The sequence below is a fragment of the Coturnix japonica genome, chromosome 10, assembly GCF_001577835.2.
Source record: "Coturnix japonica isolate 7356 chromosome 10, Coturnix japonica 2.1, whole genome shotgun sequence".
Classification (NCBI taxonomy): domain Eukaryota; kingdom Metazoa; phylum Chordata; class Aves; order Galliformes; family Phasianidae; genus Coturnix; species Coturnix japonica.
The window spans coordinates 8,903,660-8,923,518 of NC_029525.1; the positions used below are offsets into that span (position 1 = coordinate 8,903,660).

Below are 19,859 nucleotides of genomic sequence, written 5' to 3' on the forward strand. Positions count from 1 at the left end.
ACACAGGAGACCTGCCCTACTTGACCTGAAGGGATACAACCACTTCTTCCCCTAACGGGGGTTTAAATCTCCCTAGTCATCATCATTCATATACATATTTTTAATATATTATATTATATTATATATATATATATATATATATATATAATTTTATTTATATATTTTATTATATATATTTTATTTTATTATATATATATATATATATATATATATATATATATATATATATATATATTTCCCAGGGTTATGCAACCCTTAACCACAGCTTAGGAACCTAAATTTCATCACTTATTGATTTTTAGAAGCCTGTATAACAACGTCAGACCCTTGATAGCAATTTTACTAGTCCTATACTGAAACAATTCACATCATCTGCACTCCCCCCAGATCATCACTTTAACTGAAATCACGAAATCACTGAAATCACTGAAATTACTAAAGAAAACAAAACTGAGCAATCTGCATGTTGGCCCTTCCTTCCACAACACGCAGTCTGCAATGAGGGACTGAGTGCCCCTTAACATACCCAGCACCTTTTCATGGTGAGGCAGAAAATACCTCCTGCACGTCTAAAGGGAACCCATCTCACCTAAGGCTTTAGAAACCTCTGCCCTCTCCTTGTTGACCAGAGGCCTTCCCTGAGCTCAGTATAGGAGGGACCCAGATAGAAACACCTGCCCTCTACTGGTGCACTCACAGCAGGTGGAGCTGTGAGCCCATTCAGATCCTTCATATAAGGAAGATTGCCGTGTAGAACTTGTTTTCCTGCCTCATTCTTGGCAGTACCCCACATATCCCCAGGACTGCAGACTGAACATTTAAGCAGCAGATGTAGTCAGGATCTGGTAAAAGCCCAGCCGTTGGATGAAACAAACATACAAACAAGCAAAAAAGCCACCATGATAGAACAAAGGTGTTTATCCTTTTTAAAACATTAAGAACCCTGGAATAAATTACATAAAACATTTTCCATCTGCAATTCTGTTCAATGCGTGCATTTATATATAGCCATTTTTCAATGCCCACCCCCAGCTCTATTACTGCTTTTATCTCCCTCGTATATTAAAGTCTTCTGCTGATAAATGTTCTCGTGAGTTTGTTTACACTTGCTTAAATTTGCTTAGGAGGGAAGTTCTGAATTGATGTGTTTCTAAGGGTACTCTTCTGCACAATGCTCTTCAATGACTCTTCCCCCCCCCCACACCCCCTCCCTTCCCCTGAGAGCTCATTTTGAATTTCAAGCCACTAAGGGGAGGATTTGTTTGTGCAGGAACAATCGGAAAGCTATTTGAAGCTACGGAAAAGGTGCTACAACGGAGTTAGTTGTCCTTCAAAACAGTTACATTTCATTGACACTCCACTCAAATGATCCTTAAACACGAAAAAGTCAAAGTCATAACAGATAATAGCTCTAAGAGCTCCCTGTTGCCTCTTCCTCCCTGGCACCCACTTGGCTTTAAGTGCCCAGCCTAAAGCTAGGCCAGTTCATTCTACAGGGGAACTTACCAAATCACTGGTGATAACATCTCTCTTTCCCTTTGAGGGTTCTCCACTGAAGACACACTTGATACCCCCTAACATAAGGACCAAACCAATCTGAAATATGACTGAAGTCGCAGATAACAGTTGTTATTCTACTGAACTCACAGATGGGTGTGATAAAGAAACAGAAAGCGGAAAGCAGTGAACGCTCCATTTGTCTTGGAATGCTCCACAGACACATACGCTGCTAGCTCATTTGCCTTGTGTCTGGTTCCTTATGAGAAAAAATTAGTGATCCTTAAGTGAAAGAAACGATGAAATACAGGAATAAGTAAAGTTATTCCATTGTTTTTCCATTTTAAAATGCATCAGCCTGGACAGAAAAACAAATGAACAACAACAAAGTGTTATCTGTCTGATGACCAATAGTGGCTGAAGAGCAACATTCTCTGTCTGTGGCTCCTGTTCCCACTTTCATATCCATGAAAAGTGGATCTCCAGCACAAACACAACTGAAAGCTCTTTTAAATTGAACAGTGATTCCTAAAAATGGCCACACGGTTCCAACAACCTCTGCTCTGTAATAGAACAAGAAAAACTCTGCCTTCACAGCTTAAAAAAAAAACCAATACAAAAACCCAAACTCAAAATCTCTTAAATTCACAGATGACAGAAAAATACATTTATAGGCAGGAAGATACTACAACTAAATTGTTTCCAGGATAAAAGACCTTCTTACAGGAAGGCTCTCCAAATATAGCAGTGCTCAATGATTATCAGGAACAAATGGGTATGTGCCACTCCAAACCAGTTCTGGTAGGTTGGGATGGGGTGGACTGTGACCTTGTGCCCCACATCCCAAAGCACAGCCATTCCTCTAGCAAGAAACCTTCATGGGCCCCAAGCTAATCAGGGACAAAGCTAAAAAAGAAATCTAGAGCTCATTAGGAACAGAAGAGGCTCCTTATATACATATTCTGAAAGCACAGTCGTACTATTTGAAACAATCTATTTATAAGCTTTTCGTGGGTCTTTAAAGACGAGAGGCACTTCAAAAATTAGCTTGGCTTGTAATTTCAGCAGCAGACATTGTTTACCAAATCACTGACACTGCAACATTAGATGATCAAACCAGCGATCATTGGTGAGCACGACGTTAACCAGCCGTTTAACCACTGGTTCTACCAGAGGGACACAGTGTGGTGTGTGATTCCCCATTGCTAAACTGCAGACACAACAGAGCGATCAGGTATTAAAACGCCTTATAAGGCAAAACTTTTCCCCCACCTTGTATTAGGATAATAGAGATTTAACCTCTCCTAGTGCCGTTGTATGTATAAAGAAACACGTGGGGTTTTCAAATTATTTTCTGCAGAACAAATTCTTCCAACAGCTCTGGAGCCGCCTTCAACAAATCTCTTCGTGCCTGGTACTAAATACAGCACCGTCTCACCGGCCCACGTGCACCCTTCCAGGGCTGCATTCACCAGGGCGGCATCCAAATACCGCATCGCTATCATTTAAAAACAGATTTGCTGTTTATTAGTGCAATACACAGATCCAGCTTTGGGAAAAGAAATCCTCTTTCCTTATCCACCTTAAACACCTGCTGCTGCTGTGGCAAACGGAAGCCTCTTTAATATACAATCGGCATCAGCTAAACACAGCTAATGAAAGGCTATAAAGCGAGGGCCAGGCTGCGGCCCCAGCCGTACGTCGCCACATGTTCCGCACTTTAATCGTTATTACCGCTGAAGCCGCAGGGAGGGACCGAGCCCTCGCCGCAGGATGCTGCTGCTGCTGCTGCTGCTGCTGCTGCTGCGGATGCAGGAGGCGTTCGGCCCCCGCGCACCGCGACTCGGCAGCGCTGCTCGCCGCCCGCCCGGGCTCTACAGGTCGCGGGGCTCCTGGATGCTGCGGCACCGCAGCCTGAGCGCGGGGAGGGCCGCCCCCGCAGGGCCCCGCTTAGCGATGCGCCGCACGTAGTGTTTTGCAGGAAGTTTCCACGCTCCCCAGTTTAATCCGCGCGAGGGGGGTTGGAGGGGAGCGCGGCTGAACGGCGATGGAAGGGGGCGGGCGGGCGGCGAGAAGGAGGCGGCGGCAGCGGCCGTGTTTAATTTTTTAACGAGGGCGGCTCGAGCAGCTCCCGGCGGGGTCGCGGCGCCGGGCGGCGAGGGGAAGCGCGGCAGAGCCGCCCCCGCCGCCCGGGACCCCGCGCAGCCCCAGGGGCCGGAGCCGTGCCAGCCCGTCGGGGCTCCCACCTGGGCTTCGGCCGGCCGGGCCCGGAGCTCCGCCGTCCGCCACCATGGGCAACGCGGAGGAGACGGGTCGGTAGCGCGGGCGGTTCGGCGGGGCCGGGCGGGGCGGTGGGGCGGTGGAGGCGGCCGAGAGCCCCGGGCTGCGGGCAGCGCCTCGGGGGGGAGCGCGGAGCCGTGAGAAAGTAGGGGCTGCGCATGCAGCGGCGTGGAAACGATCGCTCGGAGGGTGCTCGGTGTCCTGCATGCCCCAGGGAAACAGGTAGAGGTTTATCCACATTCACAAGTTAAGGGTGGCACCGGCGAACGTTTTATTTTCTTGCCTCAGTTATCCGGACCTTGATCGCATATACATGAATTCACAGCACAATGCATAGCGCAGGGGCTCTTGTTCCTCGGAGACTCCAGGCTTGTCTATCTACTAAGGATAAAATCTCATTTCTGCAATTCATTGCTTGCCTGGAGGCTGCAAATGTCACTGCCCAGCTGCTGCTTCTCTGCAGGGGAATGCAGTTTATGCGAAAAAGTGTCGTTTCTACTCTGAATTACGTGCTGCAAAAAACCCTGCATGTCGGGGGGTGCTTTGCTACACTCACACAACAGTTAAATGTGCTCCATTTGCTGGGCATCCATGCCCTGGCCTTTCCACCTTACACCTACCTGTCTGCTGCCTTAGAAACCTTACACACAGGGAACACGGGCATGCAGCTCATGAACATGGCAGGTTGGCTGTGCGCTCAGAGCTGCTTCTGCAGCATTTCTGGCCATTTGTTGTTAACTCAGTTAAGATCCCTTACAAAATCCCAAATTCATGCTGATCTCTATTTCATTTATCCTACCACCTCCCATGCCCAATTCCTGTAACAGCACTCCCAAAATTTAGTCTCTTTGAACAAATAGTTGAGTGCAAATATGATGCTTCTGAAACTCGCAGAAGATGCCAGTTTCTGTCCCTAAGCACACAGACACCTTTCCAGGTTAGGTTTGCTGTCACTCAGAAACATAAACCTTGGACTGAAACTATCTGAAGTACCTTTAGAATGGCCAGAGCCAGCAGCTGGACCTGCAGCACATCCAAAGGGAGAACAGATGGCCACTGATTTAGTGAATTCTGTAACACATTCCAGTTTACGAACTGAGTTTTCAGGACCTGAGGCTTAATCCTGCCAAGGGGATGAATGCTTCCAGTTTGAGCAGCTATTAAAGGTATTCCTTTCCACTACCTAGCCACTATAAAACACAACAAAAATACACCAACCAAACCAGAACCCCAAGGGGGTTCTGTGGAAGAAAGGCTGAAACTCAAAAAAGTAAGGGAAATTCCTGCCTTTCTCAGGATAGTCCACAATTATTTAATCTTCTCGGTATCTCTCAAAACATGAGTATCTGAAAAAGGTGACCAAAGAGCTGGGACTGGGAATCTCAATCCACACCAAACACTGATGGAGTTAGTCTCGAGATCCACTGGACTAGTGAGAGTTTCAACAGTTTTCTTCCAGCTGACTCTCTGTGTGTAATGCCATGGTACTCCTGTTCATCCTGCACAGGTACAGCCAGCATCCCCACCTCCTTACCTTCATGGTCTCTGTGCCAAGCTATTTTCCTCATTGCAATTTTCTCTTGGACTTGTTTTTCCAGTCTCACAAGCGCCTCCAATGGCCTCTCTACTCACAGCAAGATGTTAAGGAGCTTTTCTTTACACCAGTGTTTTTATACGGGCAGTGAATCAAAAGATGAGTAGTCTTCACCTATAAAAAAAGTCAAGAGCCATCAGTCTGAAGCCAGCCCCTACAAAATGACTCTGCAGAATCTAACTGATTTAATGCCTGTCTCCATCACACTGCCCTAGAGGTTATCTTCAAGAACTTTTGGATGCAGGCCATGTTAGTTAGCATTCAAAGTCTTCTGACTCATGATTTGACACATACTCAGCAGCAACTGAGAGAATATCTGACTAAGTGGGAGAGGACATCTAACCTGTATGCAGCGCTAAAGTGTGAAAACAATGGAAGTGCACTCAAGGTCAATTTGGTACCACAGTGTTGGGGATATGTAATTAGAGCAGAATGTTCTGTGAACTTCAAAGCTTCAATTACAAGTTATGAAATTCAGGACAGGGGAAAGAAGCACACAAAGTCAAGTATTAGAGTTTCCCAGATCTCATTTCCCCAGGAAGAAAATACCCAGTTTTCTTATGCAGCCATTTCAGACAAACTCTTACAAGATAAGGCTAAGAGAACCATTTCTTAGCACTCCAGGTTTCAGTGTCAGTCAAACCTTGCAGAGATTTGTCCCATAATGTCTGATAAACAAACAAATCCAACTAATTTCAGTGCATAACCTGCAAAATTAGTGTGACGACTCAGCTCCAATGCAGGGCTCCCCATGGCCATCTCTGAGACTTTTTCTATGTATCTTTCAAGACAGCCATGCTCCGATGGGTTTTGTGCATTTGTTTATTTTTGGTTGTGGTGTTTTGTTTGTTTTGGGTTATTTGTTTCAGGGGGACGTGTGACCTCTGTCTTTCCCAGGTAGCATCTACATTTCTTTTTCCCATACAAGCCTTTCATTTAGTTTTTAAAACCCAGTGTCCTAGGATTTCTGGAAGGATAACTTTTCTTGACTGGCTCTTGTTCAAATCAACTGACTCCTGACACCAATTTGTGATATTTTTTCTGCACAAGGTCAGACTTACAGAAAAACTGTAAGGATGAACAATGAAAACCTGTGCAGCATGTGATATTATATTTCCAGAAAGTAAATATTGATTACTGTTGACGTTACTTTTCTTGCAGGTTATATCCAGACTTTTTCTCCAACTTAACAGGAATTAAAACAGTGTTGACCCAAAGGGCAGAATGTCATTCAAAAGAAGGATTGCATATAACTCTATAGAATAGACTGTTGGTTGGTATGCTCTAGAAAATATATACAGAAAGTAATAGAAAGTCATGCTATTTAATACCTACTGTGTTGAGGGTTAAGGCATAAAGAGAAGAAGGAAGAGCTGTGTCCCATCCTTTTAATTTTCACTTTAAAATTTTCATTCTCTATGATGACATAAAAATCCCACCAGCTTCTGAAGTAAGAAATGATACGTAGGCAACATAAAAGTTGTGCCTGTTTCTATAATCTCAGGAATACTAAATCTTATTTTCACTTCTGTTGCTATTAATTCTAGACTTAGTCGAGATATGGCTATAGTGCAGCACCAAATAGAGGTACTGGAACTCTCTTTGAACTGGCTAGGGCAGGTAGGACAGTGTAGTCATGGCAGTGCAGAGCTCTGAGTGGCCTAATTACTCTGCCAAGAAATAAATGGATACCTGGAAATCCCTGGGGAAAGAGGTGGTTGAATTGTTAACAAAAAGACTTTTCCCCTGAGGCATGTTAGTTAAATAGGTGTTAACAAGAGCCAAAAAACCCCAAGCTCCAACCTTAGAATAAAAACGCCTTTGTCCTTTGGTAGATCAGATGTCCCAGGACTTCCAATCTTCCTGCTGTCTACCGAGACATAAGAGAGAGGGGATTTCAGTATCTGACAGAAAACCTAAAATAAAGCAAAACAACTGCGCCCCCTCCCCACCTCCCCCCAACTTAAATCTATATATCAGATCACCTTAAAACTATAAAAACAAAAGTCTTTCATGTCTGGAAATACACAAAACTCTCTTGGTGGTGATGACAGGGTGGGTCAGACCCCTGAGCTCAGCACGTTCTGAGCTGATGCTCGAAATGCCTGTGAAAATGTTGAGACTAAGGAGAAAAAACAAATGACAGTAAGACTTGGGGGAAGGGAATTTGCATCATTTCTTCTCCCACTAATCTTTCCTCACACACAAGAGAATATTGTGATTTCTGGTTGTTTTATTTCCTGTTACATGAAGTCCATGCCCATATACAAGACATATACACTGTGGGCACACAACTGCAACATCACTACAGTGGCTCAAGTGGTAAATTCAAACATATGTTTCAACAGTGTATGATCCTAGGCATGCTTGGATCACATACTGAGTGGCACCCACTGCATGGACACATGTAGAGGAAGGTAAAGGAGCAGTTTTACCAGTACATTCACTTCCAGTTCTTGCACAGCTCAAAATGGAGCCCAAGACTAGAATTGCACACACTATTCTATTTTGCAGGTCATATGTATTTATTTAGATTTCTAAGCTAAATTACATGACCAAAATTCATATTACTTGTCTGAAATTCCCTTTGAGATCAATATTGAGTTTAACTAGTTTAAGGACTAAAGTAAAGCCATTCCAGAAAATCTATCTGTTTATCCAGGTGGATACCTTGTGAGTATTGTCTAATTAAAATCTGCAGGCTTATGCCCAGTCTGACAAAATGCTGTTTGCAACAGCCATGTGTGAAATTACTGTGTTGAGGAGATAGAACACCAGAAAACTGTGAGTTTGCTCTCAGGGGCTAAAAGTTTCAATTTCATCACATTAGCTCAAATGTGAAAAAAAACAAAACAACGGGACACTACAAAAATCCAAGCTGTTTTTGATTGCAAACTGTTCATATGCTACAGAGCTCAGGCATACACACCCCATTTAGTAACTGATTTCACTTTTCTATGCAGGCAAAGAAGCAATAGAGGTGAAAATCCCACAGAGTCACCAAGATGTGATGTCCAATGATGAGCAGTAATTACTGTGGCAACACTTCAGCCAGCATGAGCGTCAATGAAATGTCTGCCTTCCCTCTGACTCTGGAACAAAAGACTGGTTTCGCCTTTGTGGGGATTTTGTGTGTTTTCTTAGGACTCCTAATTATCAGATGCTTCAAAATCTTGCTAGACCCCTACAGCAGTATGCCTTCTTCTACATGGGAAGATGAAGTTGAGGGGTTGGATAAAGGGACATTTGAATATGCTCTTGCATGAAAAGTCATGTGATATCCTGCCTTAAATTTGATGTTGATTTCATTTTGGAAACCAACTGTTGGTACATTTATTACACATGCATACATACATTTTGGAGATGTGTTGGTATCTGTGGCGTTCATTTTGTTAAATAAATGTTTGTTGCAAATTCAGAAGGCACTTCATATTGCTTTTCTTTGAGAAACAGTGGAATGGAGGATATTAAGTGGCTAACAGCAAAGAAGTACTACATTGAACAATTCACTAGAAAGTCAACACAGTAAAAAAGTATTTTAAGAATCAAATGTTACCTGGCTTTTCAGAGGAGGGTCTCATTTCTACTGTGCCTTATGATAAGCTGGGTAGAAAGGCAATGGATGAAAGGCAGGTTCATGTATAGTGAATTCACAAGTGGTTATCCCCTCCCTCTCCTCTTACATAATTTTCTGAAAAAATATTGTACACTGAGAATACAGAAGGGGACAACAAATGGTTGTTGCTCAAAGAGGTGCCAGCAAAAAGCAGCTCGTGTGTGTCCACGTTGCTGAGATGAGAGGAACATCAACTGATAACTCCATTCTTGCCTCTCAAGAAGAGAATGTGCTGTACTAATGACTGCTTGTAAGGAACCTGTACTTTGCAACTCCCTGTGAAACATTTAAGTGGTCTTCTGCAAACAATGCAGACTTCTATTTCTTCCCACTCACCTAATAGTACATCTTGATAGAAAAGGTCTTCCTTCTGTTCTACACCAGTGGAAAGACAAACAGAACTAGAGGAAAGCAAACAAACATCATTAAGGATATTTTGTATTCTACACATTCAATATTTCAAAGTATATTACCTACTCAAAAGTCCAGTAGAAATCAAGAACACCACAGTTGACTCTGCCAAAGTCAGGAAGTTAAAACCTTAAGGTGAAAGAGACAAAGTAAACATTATGCAACTAACCTGATAATCCTACTGAACTGGTCAAGGCATGTCAGTTTTTACTCTCCTTGGGTACAGAAGATGAGTCAGTTTAAACTGGAACTTCACCTGTTGTACTATTAGCTGCAATCTGTTCTGTCTGGTTAACAGCTCCCAGTAGTAATTAGACTGACTTGTCAAGGCCAACAGAGACACGCACGCTGCACATACTCACTTATGCCCAGGGTCCAAGAGCTACGTGGAAATCTTTGTACCCTCCGTCTCCTCTCCTCAGCTGTTTCTTTTCATTGTGTTCCTACATCTGTGCACAGTGTACGATCTTGAGTGCCAAATGGGAAAAATGGTCACAGGAGATCTTATCAAGACAGAAGAACTGACAGTGAAAGCGGAGACTAAAACCACAAGGTCACCCTCAAATACACAGCTGTTTAGCAAGTATGATAGTACTTGACAGAAATTCAATTTCACTTTTAAGAAAGTTGTCAACAAAATTTTAAGCACTGCCATTTTTGCTAAGCAGCTGTTCGCAACAAGCAGCAAAGAAAGAGACCAGTTACAGAGATCGCTTTCTTTTGCACATAGTACACGTGCAAAATACATGTTGTCCCTTTTGCTGTGTATACTCGGCAGAGGCAGCCAGTGCAACAGTGAACCTCAAATGCCATTTGGAACATGAAATATCGGACTGCACAGGGAAGGACACGATCTCCTGTCTGAGGAATGAGATAGGTACAGACAACACTCATCTGCACTGGCTTATCTAAATTATAAATAACCGTATGAATGTTAGAGCTTTAAAACTGCTTCAGAGTCTGCCAAAGACAAAAGTGCCAGACACTCAGAGATTCAGTACATTGCATTTATCCTGGTTTATTTAATCACAAACCCAAAGACAGACACTGATACACTGTCTCACATGGTCTGTTCTTGCTGGAGAGGATCATCCACTGCAGAGATCTGACACTGTCATTCTTTTTATGTACACCTAATCAGCAAAACTGAGCCCTGAGCCCTGTGCTGTCAGGTTAGCATGCTGAAGGTTATCTGGGATAAATATAGTTCAGTTATCTCTAAACTACATGGCAAGTACAGCAAACATACCTGAAGAACCCCACTACTTACCGTCTTCTTCTGTTTTTGACCCTAATCTGTTGTCGAAAGCAATTACCCAATTCCCTTGTGATTAAAAAGCTTTGCCATTTCTTTCTTGCCTTACCTGTATCCATGAGAAACATCACAGTCAGCCTTCCCAGAAGAAATGCACAAAACCTAATTTTTCAAAGGCTTTCCTTAAGTATACAGAGTAAAACTTCAAACAGGGTTAGGTGTAATTGGTTCAAGTGGGACAAGGAAAACCACCAATGGCTCTTAAATAGCACAGGGGTGATCCCACTGACTTCACCAGAACCTCTTCTGCATAAAAGCACTCTGCATTTTATAAACTCCTGTCACCTGCACTACAACATAAGCATGATTGAAAAATAAGATCATGATCTGTGAGCAACATCACACATAGCTGGGAGGGAAATGCAGATAACAAAAGTATTTTTGGGCCCCCTTGGAAATTTTGCAATACCATAAAGCCAGTAATTGTAATGGATAGGTACATTTGCTGGTTAATAGTTAACAAGCTAGAATGCTTCTCTAAATCATCATCTAGAAACCTTTTGAAAGTGAGGGATTGGACAGTTTATTCAATGTATTAAGCGAGAGAAAAATCTGGCCAATAAGGCAGAGTCTGCAATACTTCAAAGTGAGGGACACGCTATGTGCATGAATAAAAGAGGCAGTTTGTCCTTCCCTAACAACACAAGGTTGAGTGGCTAGTTAAATTATCCTGAATAAGGTAAATCTGAAAAATTTGGCATAATGATAGAATATTAAATGCAAAATTAATGGCAAGTAACAGTTGAGGGACTCCTGGAAATACACTGAAAAAATCAAGTATTGTTTTGAAGAACAGCAGAAAGGTAAGGAGTTTTATTTTCCTATCCAAATAGCAATGTTATGGAAATAAGACAGTGATACTACAGAATTATTTTATTTGGTAGCAAAAGCCTCATTGCCATCAAAGAATCATGATTTCATTCAGTCACAGGGACAGAAACAAACTTAATTTCACTGACCTTAGAGACAAAAGATTTGCTTTCACTCTTTCATGCCTGAAGATGAAATGCTTTCTTACAAAATGATGAGAAATTGTGTAATAATGGTAATAATAGTAATGCAGATCAACTGAAACCATAAATGAATTAAATAAACGTAACGTATTGCTGGGAAGCTTACAAAATGTTACGCAGGGAAACCAACAAATATGAGAGGGTTGTAAAGTGGTATCATTTCAGGGAGGTTACAGCAGAGTATCATTTATAGCAGATGCAAGAAGGGAGGAAATATGCCTTAGCTGTACCTCATACTCCATTTGGAGGACATCTGATTATCTGCTCTTCAAATCATAGTTTTGATATATGATTTTAGACAAAATACACACTGCCAAGGTCTAGATATCAGTGCAGTGCTTTATCTTGCAGTGCCAGAGCTAAATGCATTTCACAGAATCACAGAACATTGTAAATTGGAAGCAGTATCTTGAGGGTGCTTAGTCCAACCTCATGCTGAAAGTTCAAAATTCTAAGAGAATTATTCTGATGGGCTTGTTTACCCACATTTTCAGTTCATGTGTTCTTTTTTTTTTTTTTAAGGATATATTTTGTTTCTAGAACTTTCTGGTATTATGCAAACTTGCAAATTTTTAGTATCGAAAATAGGCTTTTAGTCAGTTTTAGTCAGAACGGAATGAAACTGTTAGACCCAGATTCCTACTGAATTATACAGGTCTATACAATCACACTCCTGTATCTCCTTAGAAAAGAGATTTGAAACATATGCACTGCCATTGCTTCCTATATAATTTCAGTTTCTCAAAAAAAACAGGTGATGCACGCCACTCCAGGGCCACGTAGGCCATCCCACAAGTTACTGCAGTGATACTTAACCCACTAAAGGTCTTAAATATTAGTACCCCTTTCGTTCTTAGGGTTTTTTGTTTATTTGTTAGCCTGTTTTTGAGGGATCTGCATGGAAAAGCGAAGGTGGGAAGCAGATAGTGCAGGTATTACATGTCACAGGCTGCCATTCAGAGAGGCCTAGACAGGCTAACAGGAATCTCTTGACATTCAACAAGGACAAATGCAAATCCTGCACCTGGGACAGAAAATCTCCTGCCCTGCAGAAGATGGGGCCTCACTGGAAGGTAGCAGCACTGCAGGTAGGGACCTGGTGAGTCTGCACAGTCAGAAACATGCCCTGGGAGCATGTTCAGTCTGCTTTGAGCAGGACACTGGACTAAATAAAGCTCCTTAATTCCCAGTCTGTGGGATCCTATGACCTGCTACACTTCCTATCAAACTTTCTTAATGGGTGTCTTGAGTGTACAAGTGTAAAACAGTAAAATTCTATGGACCTTTCAACGTCTAAGCCTACTGTTAATCTTTCTTAAAAATAATTCACCATAGATTTATATTTCAACTATTTCGTTTGGCAGACCCAGTGCTATTTTTGGATATGTTTCAGCTGTTGATTTATTCTTTCTTACGTCATTAATTTTATTTACATAAATAAATAAATGAATTGCAGTATATTAATTGTCTGCTTATAAATTGTTGCCATCCTGGAATGGCTGAAACTTTAAGTATAACATTTGTAACTAATTTCAACAAGTGTGTTTGATTTGAGCTTTTCAGGCCAATGTACTTCTAGACTGTGGGAGGATTACAATGTCATACATAACTGGAACATGAACAGTAGATAGACTCCATGCTATCTCTCATACTGCCAGACTTTCACTGGCTTCGGTTCAAAATTTGCATTATTAGGAAAAGTACTGTATCTGAAATACAGTTTTAAGCACTTAAAATCTGATCAATAGTCCATTTTATTTAGATAGAAAAATCCCCACAAATTTAGTCTCTGACGTAACTACTGATTATTTGACATGTCAAAGGATGACAGTCTCATGGAAGAGGGAGCTTCAGGTGGAAAATTTACCTTACTGTACAAGTTAACAGAAATGTTTTACTCATAAATGTTTTTCATGGCAGAACCACAGAGGACAAATTTAGGAAGATTGCTTAGGAAGCTTATTACTTTATGAACAAAGACTTCATATGCAACAGCACTAGACCCCCTGTTGCAGCTAGAAGAGCAGTCAGTACCTGCAGCCACAGAAGATCAGAAGACTCAGAAACGTAAGCCTGTCTCATTCCTGAAGATGTCAATGAATAATTCTCCAAATGTATTCTTGGATCCAAATGCAAATCGGTTTCAAGTTAACATAATTAATGAAAGCCATGACAGCAATGAAGCATCCCAAGAGGACGTGGGCTCTGACCCACCACATTATGAAGAAACATCTTTTACCGAGGAAGCACACAACAGACTGAGAATCAGTTACAGACCAGGAAAAAGAGAATTATATGACAATTTTCTTCAAAATGGGGAGAAAACAGAAGCCAGCTTACATCCCTGTGATACGCACAATAAAATGTATTATCTACAAACTTTTGGCCATAACACCATGGATCCTGTTCCTAAAATTGATTATTACCGAAACACTGGCAGCGTCAGTGGGAATAAGCTCAACAGACCAAGCTTATTAGAAATTCATGAACAACTGGCAAAGGTAAGTGAAAAGGAAACATTTGATTTTTCTCTGTCCCATTTCCAGGCTATTCATTCCATTTATTAATATGAAAAAGTCCTTAAATTTGTGGATCTTACCCGATACAAAAGTACAACTAATCACTTACCATATTTCCTATGGTAGCTGCAGTATGTCTTCTGCCCTGCAGCCTACTTAAAGCAAAGATTTTTATTAAAAAGCAGATAGTAATGAACTTGATTAGCAGAAAATCATAGCTTAATCTTCTCTAGAAGTATAAAACTACCAAATTTCTTCTGTTTCAATCACCACAGTAGTCGATGAATATCAACCCATAATTTAAACAAATTACATGATTCACATTTATTCCAAATTTAAATTTAACATCAATGCATAACAAAGGTTCACAAACTCCTGCTGTATTCATTAAAATATATAGCTATAGCTATTATAAAACATATTACGTGCAATAAAAGCAATTTCAACTAATCAGAAATCAAAGCACTGCCTGTTTATTGCAGTAAGAAACCATTCAAATAGTAAAAAGGAATCGAGAACAAGTGTGCTGAGGTGGAAACTGTTGTATCAGAAGTGAGAAAAGCAGACAACAATTTTCAGGTACCAATTCAGTGAATGACTTCAGTCCATCATGGTCATTATACCAATGATTTTGGGAAGAATCTGGAATTTCTTGAATGACCACATACAAAGTATTTGTGGAAGAATAATCTGGCTGAATTGCTTCTAACCTATCATGCAGAAGAGCTCTTCAGCTTTTAGGCTTGTCACCCTCTCTAGCTTCTTACCAGAAGAAAATACAATGGTCACATAAAACCTTTGGGGTTTGCACATTCAAAATTTCCACTGCAAATAATTTGATAAGCTAGCAACATTAGATATCAGATTTCAGAATTTCACTACCTTGTGTGATCCTGATCAGCAAAATCCACCTATCCATAGAGCTTTTAAGGCTCAAACTCCAAATGTGGAAGAATCATCTCCATGCAAAATAGCGTGGAAAACTGTAATGAGAACTTTTGGAAGATAAGAACAACTAGATTAAGCACTTTGAAACAATTAAAATATTCAACAACCTACTGCTAAGCATTACTGGAATAATTGCAATACTCAACTGACTTTGATGAAATTAGATTCTTTCCCCTCAAGCCATAATAAAAAGTTCTTCATAGAAAAGCAGAGATGAGACCCCAGGATACTCCCACTTACAGAACTAAAATCAAATCTCTCTTGAGTTTCTTTTGTGTGCCTGTCAGGACAGGGCTGGAAAGAGATCACCACTATATTCAAACTCACACTGAAAGTGTCAAGAGGCAGACAAAACAAAACAAAATAAAACAAACAAACAAACAAACAAACCCACCACTCACTCTTTTTCTGTGTCAGGCAATACTGAAATGACAGATCCCCAGAGAAGAAAATGCCCTCATTGCCTGTCCACTCTGTTTTACATACTTCTAAGGTCTGAATAATTCAGATAAACATCTGTTTTCTGGTACAGATCTTACTCAAATTCTGTTTTTTTGGAGATTCACCTGTCCTAAAAAGGATCAATACAAACAAATGAAATCAAGCACAAAAATAGTCATTAGGAAAATTAGGACCCGATTCTTCAGTATCCAGCTAAGACAGCTAACTGTCCACAGTCCGACACAAGCCTGCATACAATGGTTTACATAGAAAGGAGAAACAGGTTAACTGAGTAATCATTTCTATTTCCATAAATGAATGCAAAGTGGATGTGAATAGGGGTGAATATAAATTCTGCTCTGCCACATTCAGATGTGCAGATGAGTAAGCTGATACTCAAGGAACTAAGCACATTTCCATGCTCAAAAGAAAATTCCTGTTACAGAAATAATTTACATCGATGTTAGTCAGATAGAGGGAAAAATAGTGTATTTTGGTTCTGAACACAGGGCTAAATGAACTTATACTGAACATCAGCATATAAAGGGATTTTCAGTTTTGACCACTACCAGAAAACACAGATTTTTTTGCTGTTGCATATCTCATTTGGGCTAGCAGATTGGTTTGTTTATTTTAAACAAACAGACAAATTGCTTGGGGTTTGTTACAATTTTCACTTAGAGAAGGTTAGAAAGAAAGCAGCTTCCATTCTAGAATAAAGTGAATGGAAAATTGCTTCACAGGTTGAGACTGCAAGGGATGAGAGAAAAGCATCGTCTACAGCTCACTTGTCCCCATACTTGTTCTATTATCCATCTTACAGAAGAATAATCTTAATGCTTCTCACAATACAAAGGTGAATGTCAGAGGTAATGAGATTTTTGTTATGCAGGCAATCTGCTGTGCCCTTATGTGCCGTGAGGCCCTGGGTTGAGAACTACTGGCCCCAGCACTGGAACAAACAACCCACCATTAGCATGGCTGGAGTCCATTCCTGGCTGTCCCACAGACTCATTTTGTGACCTACGATTGACAGACCTCTGTGGTGTTTTCAAGCTAGTGCTGAACAGGATAGTTCATAGTTCCTAAGATAGAAGAAATTCTGCAGCTGCCAAGATTAAAAAGTTCAGGGATATTCCAAAAATGGCTCTGTTTCTGGAAATAGTGCAGGAGGTGTTAGGCACTACCAGAAGTATTACTTGCCTATGCATACCAAAGTGCTTTGAGGTCTTTCATGTAGTCCTGCCTTAAATTTCCAGAGGGATTCCATAAAATCTAGTTTTCTAATGTTTTTGCTAAGTGTTTCCAGATTTCCCCCTGAAAAGCACCACAGAAAGAAAAATGCAATCAAAGGTAATTTAGGCATTCTGAAGAATAAGTAAATCTGAGATCACCAAAGAGTAGATTAGTAGAGATGAGCATTATGACAGCATGAAAATACTGAGCTCCTATTAGCAGGCGGAGCAGCATGTGCAGCTGAACCTGTGTGTAGCAGGCTCTCTAACAATCCCTAAGGGGAGGATGAAATGCCACGGTGTGTGGTGGGGGTTCATCTAATATCCCAGGATGCACATCTAGAGATGATGCTTTAATCCTTCTTTCTTTATGCTAAAGTCTAGATTTACCATACCATACCCCAAGGCAATTCCTTCTCTCCCCAGCTTTTTTGAAACTCAAATTGTTGAAGACAGCTGTCTTGTCAAAAACCATTGCCAAATTTTGATAAGAAATTGCATATGTTTGACTTCAGATTTCTAAACATAACATAACCATTTCCGTTGTGCTTTGATGCTGGCTTAACTTCAGAAGATAAATATTAATATTTAATACATTTTAATATGTAAGTTTTCAAATGTCAGAATCTAAGGCAGGCTGAAAGGAACTTCAGACATCTAGTTCCCACAACTGCTGGAATCAAATGTGAGTCTTCTTTTAGCAAGATGTGTCAATTTTTGTACATATTAAGCCACAAAACACCAATTAAATCCCTAAAAAATAGTCTAAGTGCTATTTCACAGCCGATGGCTGGTGATAATTACTTGGGCTTAATATTTACCCTACATAAGAAATTATCTAACCTTTCTTCATCTTGGCTATTCTCCACACTTGTTATGAAGACTTGATGAACTCATCATCTTTATCCCCAGGAGAGATGGAGGCTCAACTGCTCTGAAACATGAAAAGAAAAATGTTGTGTTTGATTTTTTCTATTTTTTATTAAAACAAAAACCCCACAAAAAAATCCAGCAACAACAAAGTTAACTTCTGATTTTGGTAGATTTTCAAATTATCCTGTCACTTTTATTCCACATACTTAATGCAGAAGGGGCATGGGTACATCTAGTTGGTAAATAACCAATCATTGACTAAAACACACCCATTTAAAATGTATTTATGGAAGGTTTAAGGCCATAATTTATGATAATGACGTGTGAGAGCACAAATTAATTCAAAGTGTAAATGAAACAACTTGTTCCAAGTGCAAACACTGAACCCTGCTATTTTTTTTTTCTTTGAAATTCTAACCACCTTATGTGTAAATAAGCCAACAAACAAACAAACATTATTCTGATAATTCTCCATAATTCATTTTAATTATTTACTGTGTCTAGAGCAAACACAGCATGGCTATTTTAGGGTGAGAATCGTCAAAAATAAATATTTCAGGATCTCAAAGTCACAGGTTTTCAATAGATCTTGTATTCCCATTGCACTTAGAGTCAAAAAGGTCATATTCACCAACTTGAGTATATGTCAAAATGCATTATCCAGTCACTTATTTCTCATTTGTGAGCACTAGACTAAATTCACTGTGTCAAATGCACTCTAAAATTTTCCATTGTAATGGCTGGAGTCCCATCCATGAGGATTCCAAACACAAGCATTAACATCATATACTACTGGTCTTTATGCCTGCGTCATATTTCATTTTTTAAAGTCTATGTATGAACACAGAATGAGCTTTAAAGCTTAAACAAGATCCAAAAACCTCATTTGTTTCCCAGAATCACAGATGGTTTCCCTCCTTGACTTTTTTAGTTCATCTGGAAACATCTTCATTTCTCTCCAAACCCTAAAAACACCCTGATTCCTCTCCAGAAGTGATGTACGCTTCTGAGCATCTGCCAGGCAGTGAAAATGCACACAGCCCTTCCTGAAGTTCTTTGCTCAGGACCCACACAACATTTAACAACGGTTAATCTAATTCTGACTCTGTGCAAAACCAGTAAGAACTTTGTATAAACATTTTTACAAGAAAGAAAACAGCAGTGACAGAAAGTATAAACCTCAGCACTGTGACTGATTCCTGGTCAAGCCACAAGAAGCACATCATGGTGCTAAACAGAACTGATGAGATAAAGTACAGATTTAAGTCTGTAACTGAATGTCAACGATCCAAAATTCTGGGCTATTTATTCTTGTTATATGGCAAATATGCCAATTTTTAATCCTACCTAGGACGGGTAAACTAGAGTTGAATAAAACACAGACAGGGTTATTAATCTAACACATTATTAATCACATCTAACCTGTATTTCTGTTTGTTTTCAAGAATACATTGCTGTTTCAAGGACATTTGCTGCTGGAATTATTTTTGTATTTTATCCAATGGAAAATACCAGAGTTCACCTCACAACTTATTTGCAATGCAGGTAGATCTCTTTTCACCAGTCAGCCATTATCCTGACTGGTTATCCTGACTGGTTATATCCACTTTCGATGCTTATTGATATTCATAAATTGTTGCAGCAGAATACAAAGGACAGGAATGAGACCCTGATTACATTAGGTGACCCGCTATCACATCAGCTCAACATAGTATACATTGAATGGAGTTTATAATAAAACCAATTTAGTATCAGGTAATGATGCACTTAAGTAATTCTATCATCTTTTCTCAGCTAACCAGCCCACCTGTAGATGCCCGATATCAGCAGAGTACTGCTCTCTATTCTTGAGACACTAAAGCCTAATTTTCTTTGGATTTCCCTTATTCCATGTCTTTCTAATAAAAAGAGGTTTCTTCTGCTTGACACAAAAACGTGTTTGTTTTCTGTGTGATCCTTCAGAACATAGCCGTGAGCACCGGCTCAGTGGAGAGGCTGGCTAATGGAGAAAGCACTGCTGGAGAAGAGACAGCAGCCAGCAAGGAAGAAGAAAAGAAAACAGGCCTTGTCAAGTTTGGATGGGTGAAGGGTGTGCTGGTGAGAAACCTATCTGTGTT

At 40.5% G+C, this 19,859-nt stretch overlaps 2 protein-coding genes across 5 annotated transcripts in view; both read left to right on the plus strand.

The window, feature by feature from the left end:
- Positions 1 to 3,579: 3,579 nt before the first annotated feature.
- On the plus strand, positions 3,580 to 8,789 carry CTXN2 (cortexin 2). Its single transcript, XM_015872955.2, has 2 exons — positions 3,580 to 3,809; positions 8,335 to 8,789. Exon 2 carries the CDS (start codon positions 8,389 to 8,391, stop codon positions 8,635 to 8,637), a length of 249 nt encoding a protein of 82 aa, XP_015728441.1. The 5' UTR covers positions 3,580 to 3,809; positions 8,335 to 8,388; the 3' UTR covers positions 8,638 to 8,789.
- A 552-nt stretch (positions 8,790 to 9,341) lies between these two features.
- Positions 9,342 to 19,859, plus strand: part of SLC12A1 (solute carrier family 12 member 1) — a 49,219-nt gene continuing 38,701 nt past the window's right edge. For 2 of the 4 annotated variants that reach the window (XM_015872942.2, XM_015872944.2), the window contains exons 1-3: positions 9,342 to 11,516; positions 13,647 to 14,227; positions 19,705 to 19,839. In XM_015872942.2, the coding sequence (XP_015728428.1) occupies positions 13,817 to 14,227; positions 19,705 to 19,839 (546 nt within the window). In that variant the 5' untranslated portion in view covers positions 9,342 to 11,516; positions 13,647 to 13,816. Of the gene's footprint in view, positions 11,517 to 13,184; positions 14,228 to 19,704; positions 19,840 to 19,859 lie in introns of those variants that run through there. The other 2 variants (XM_015872943.2, XM_032446965.1) reach the window with 2 other exon arrangements.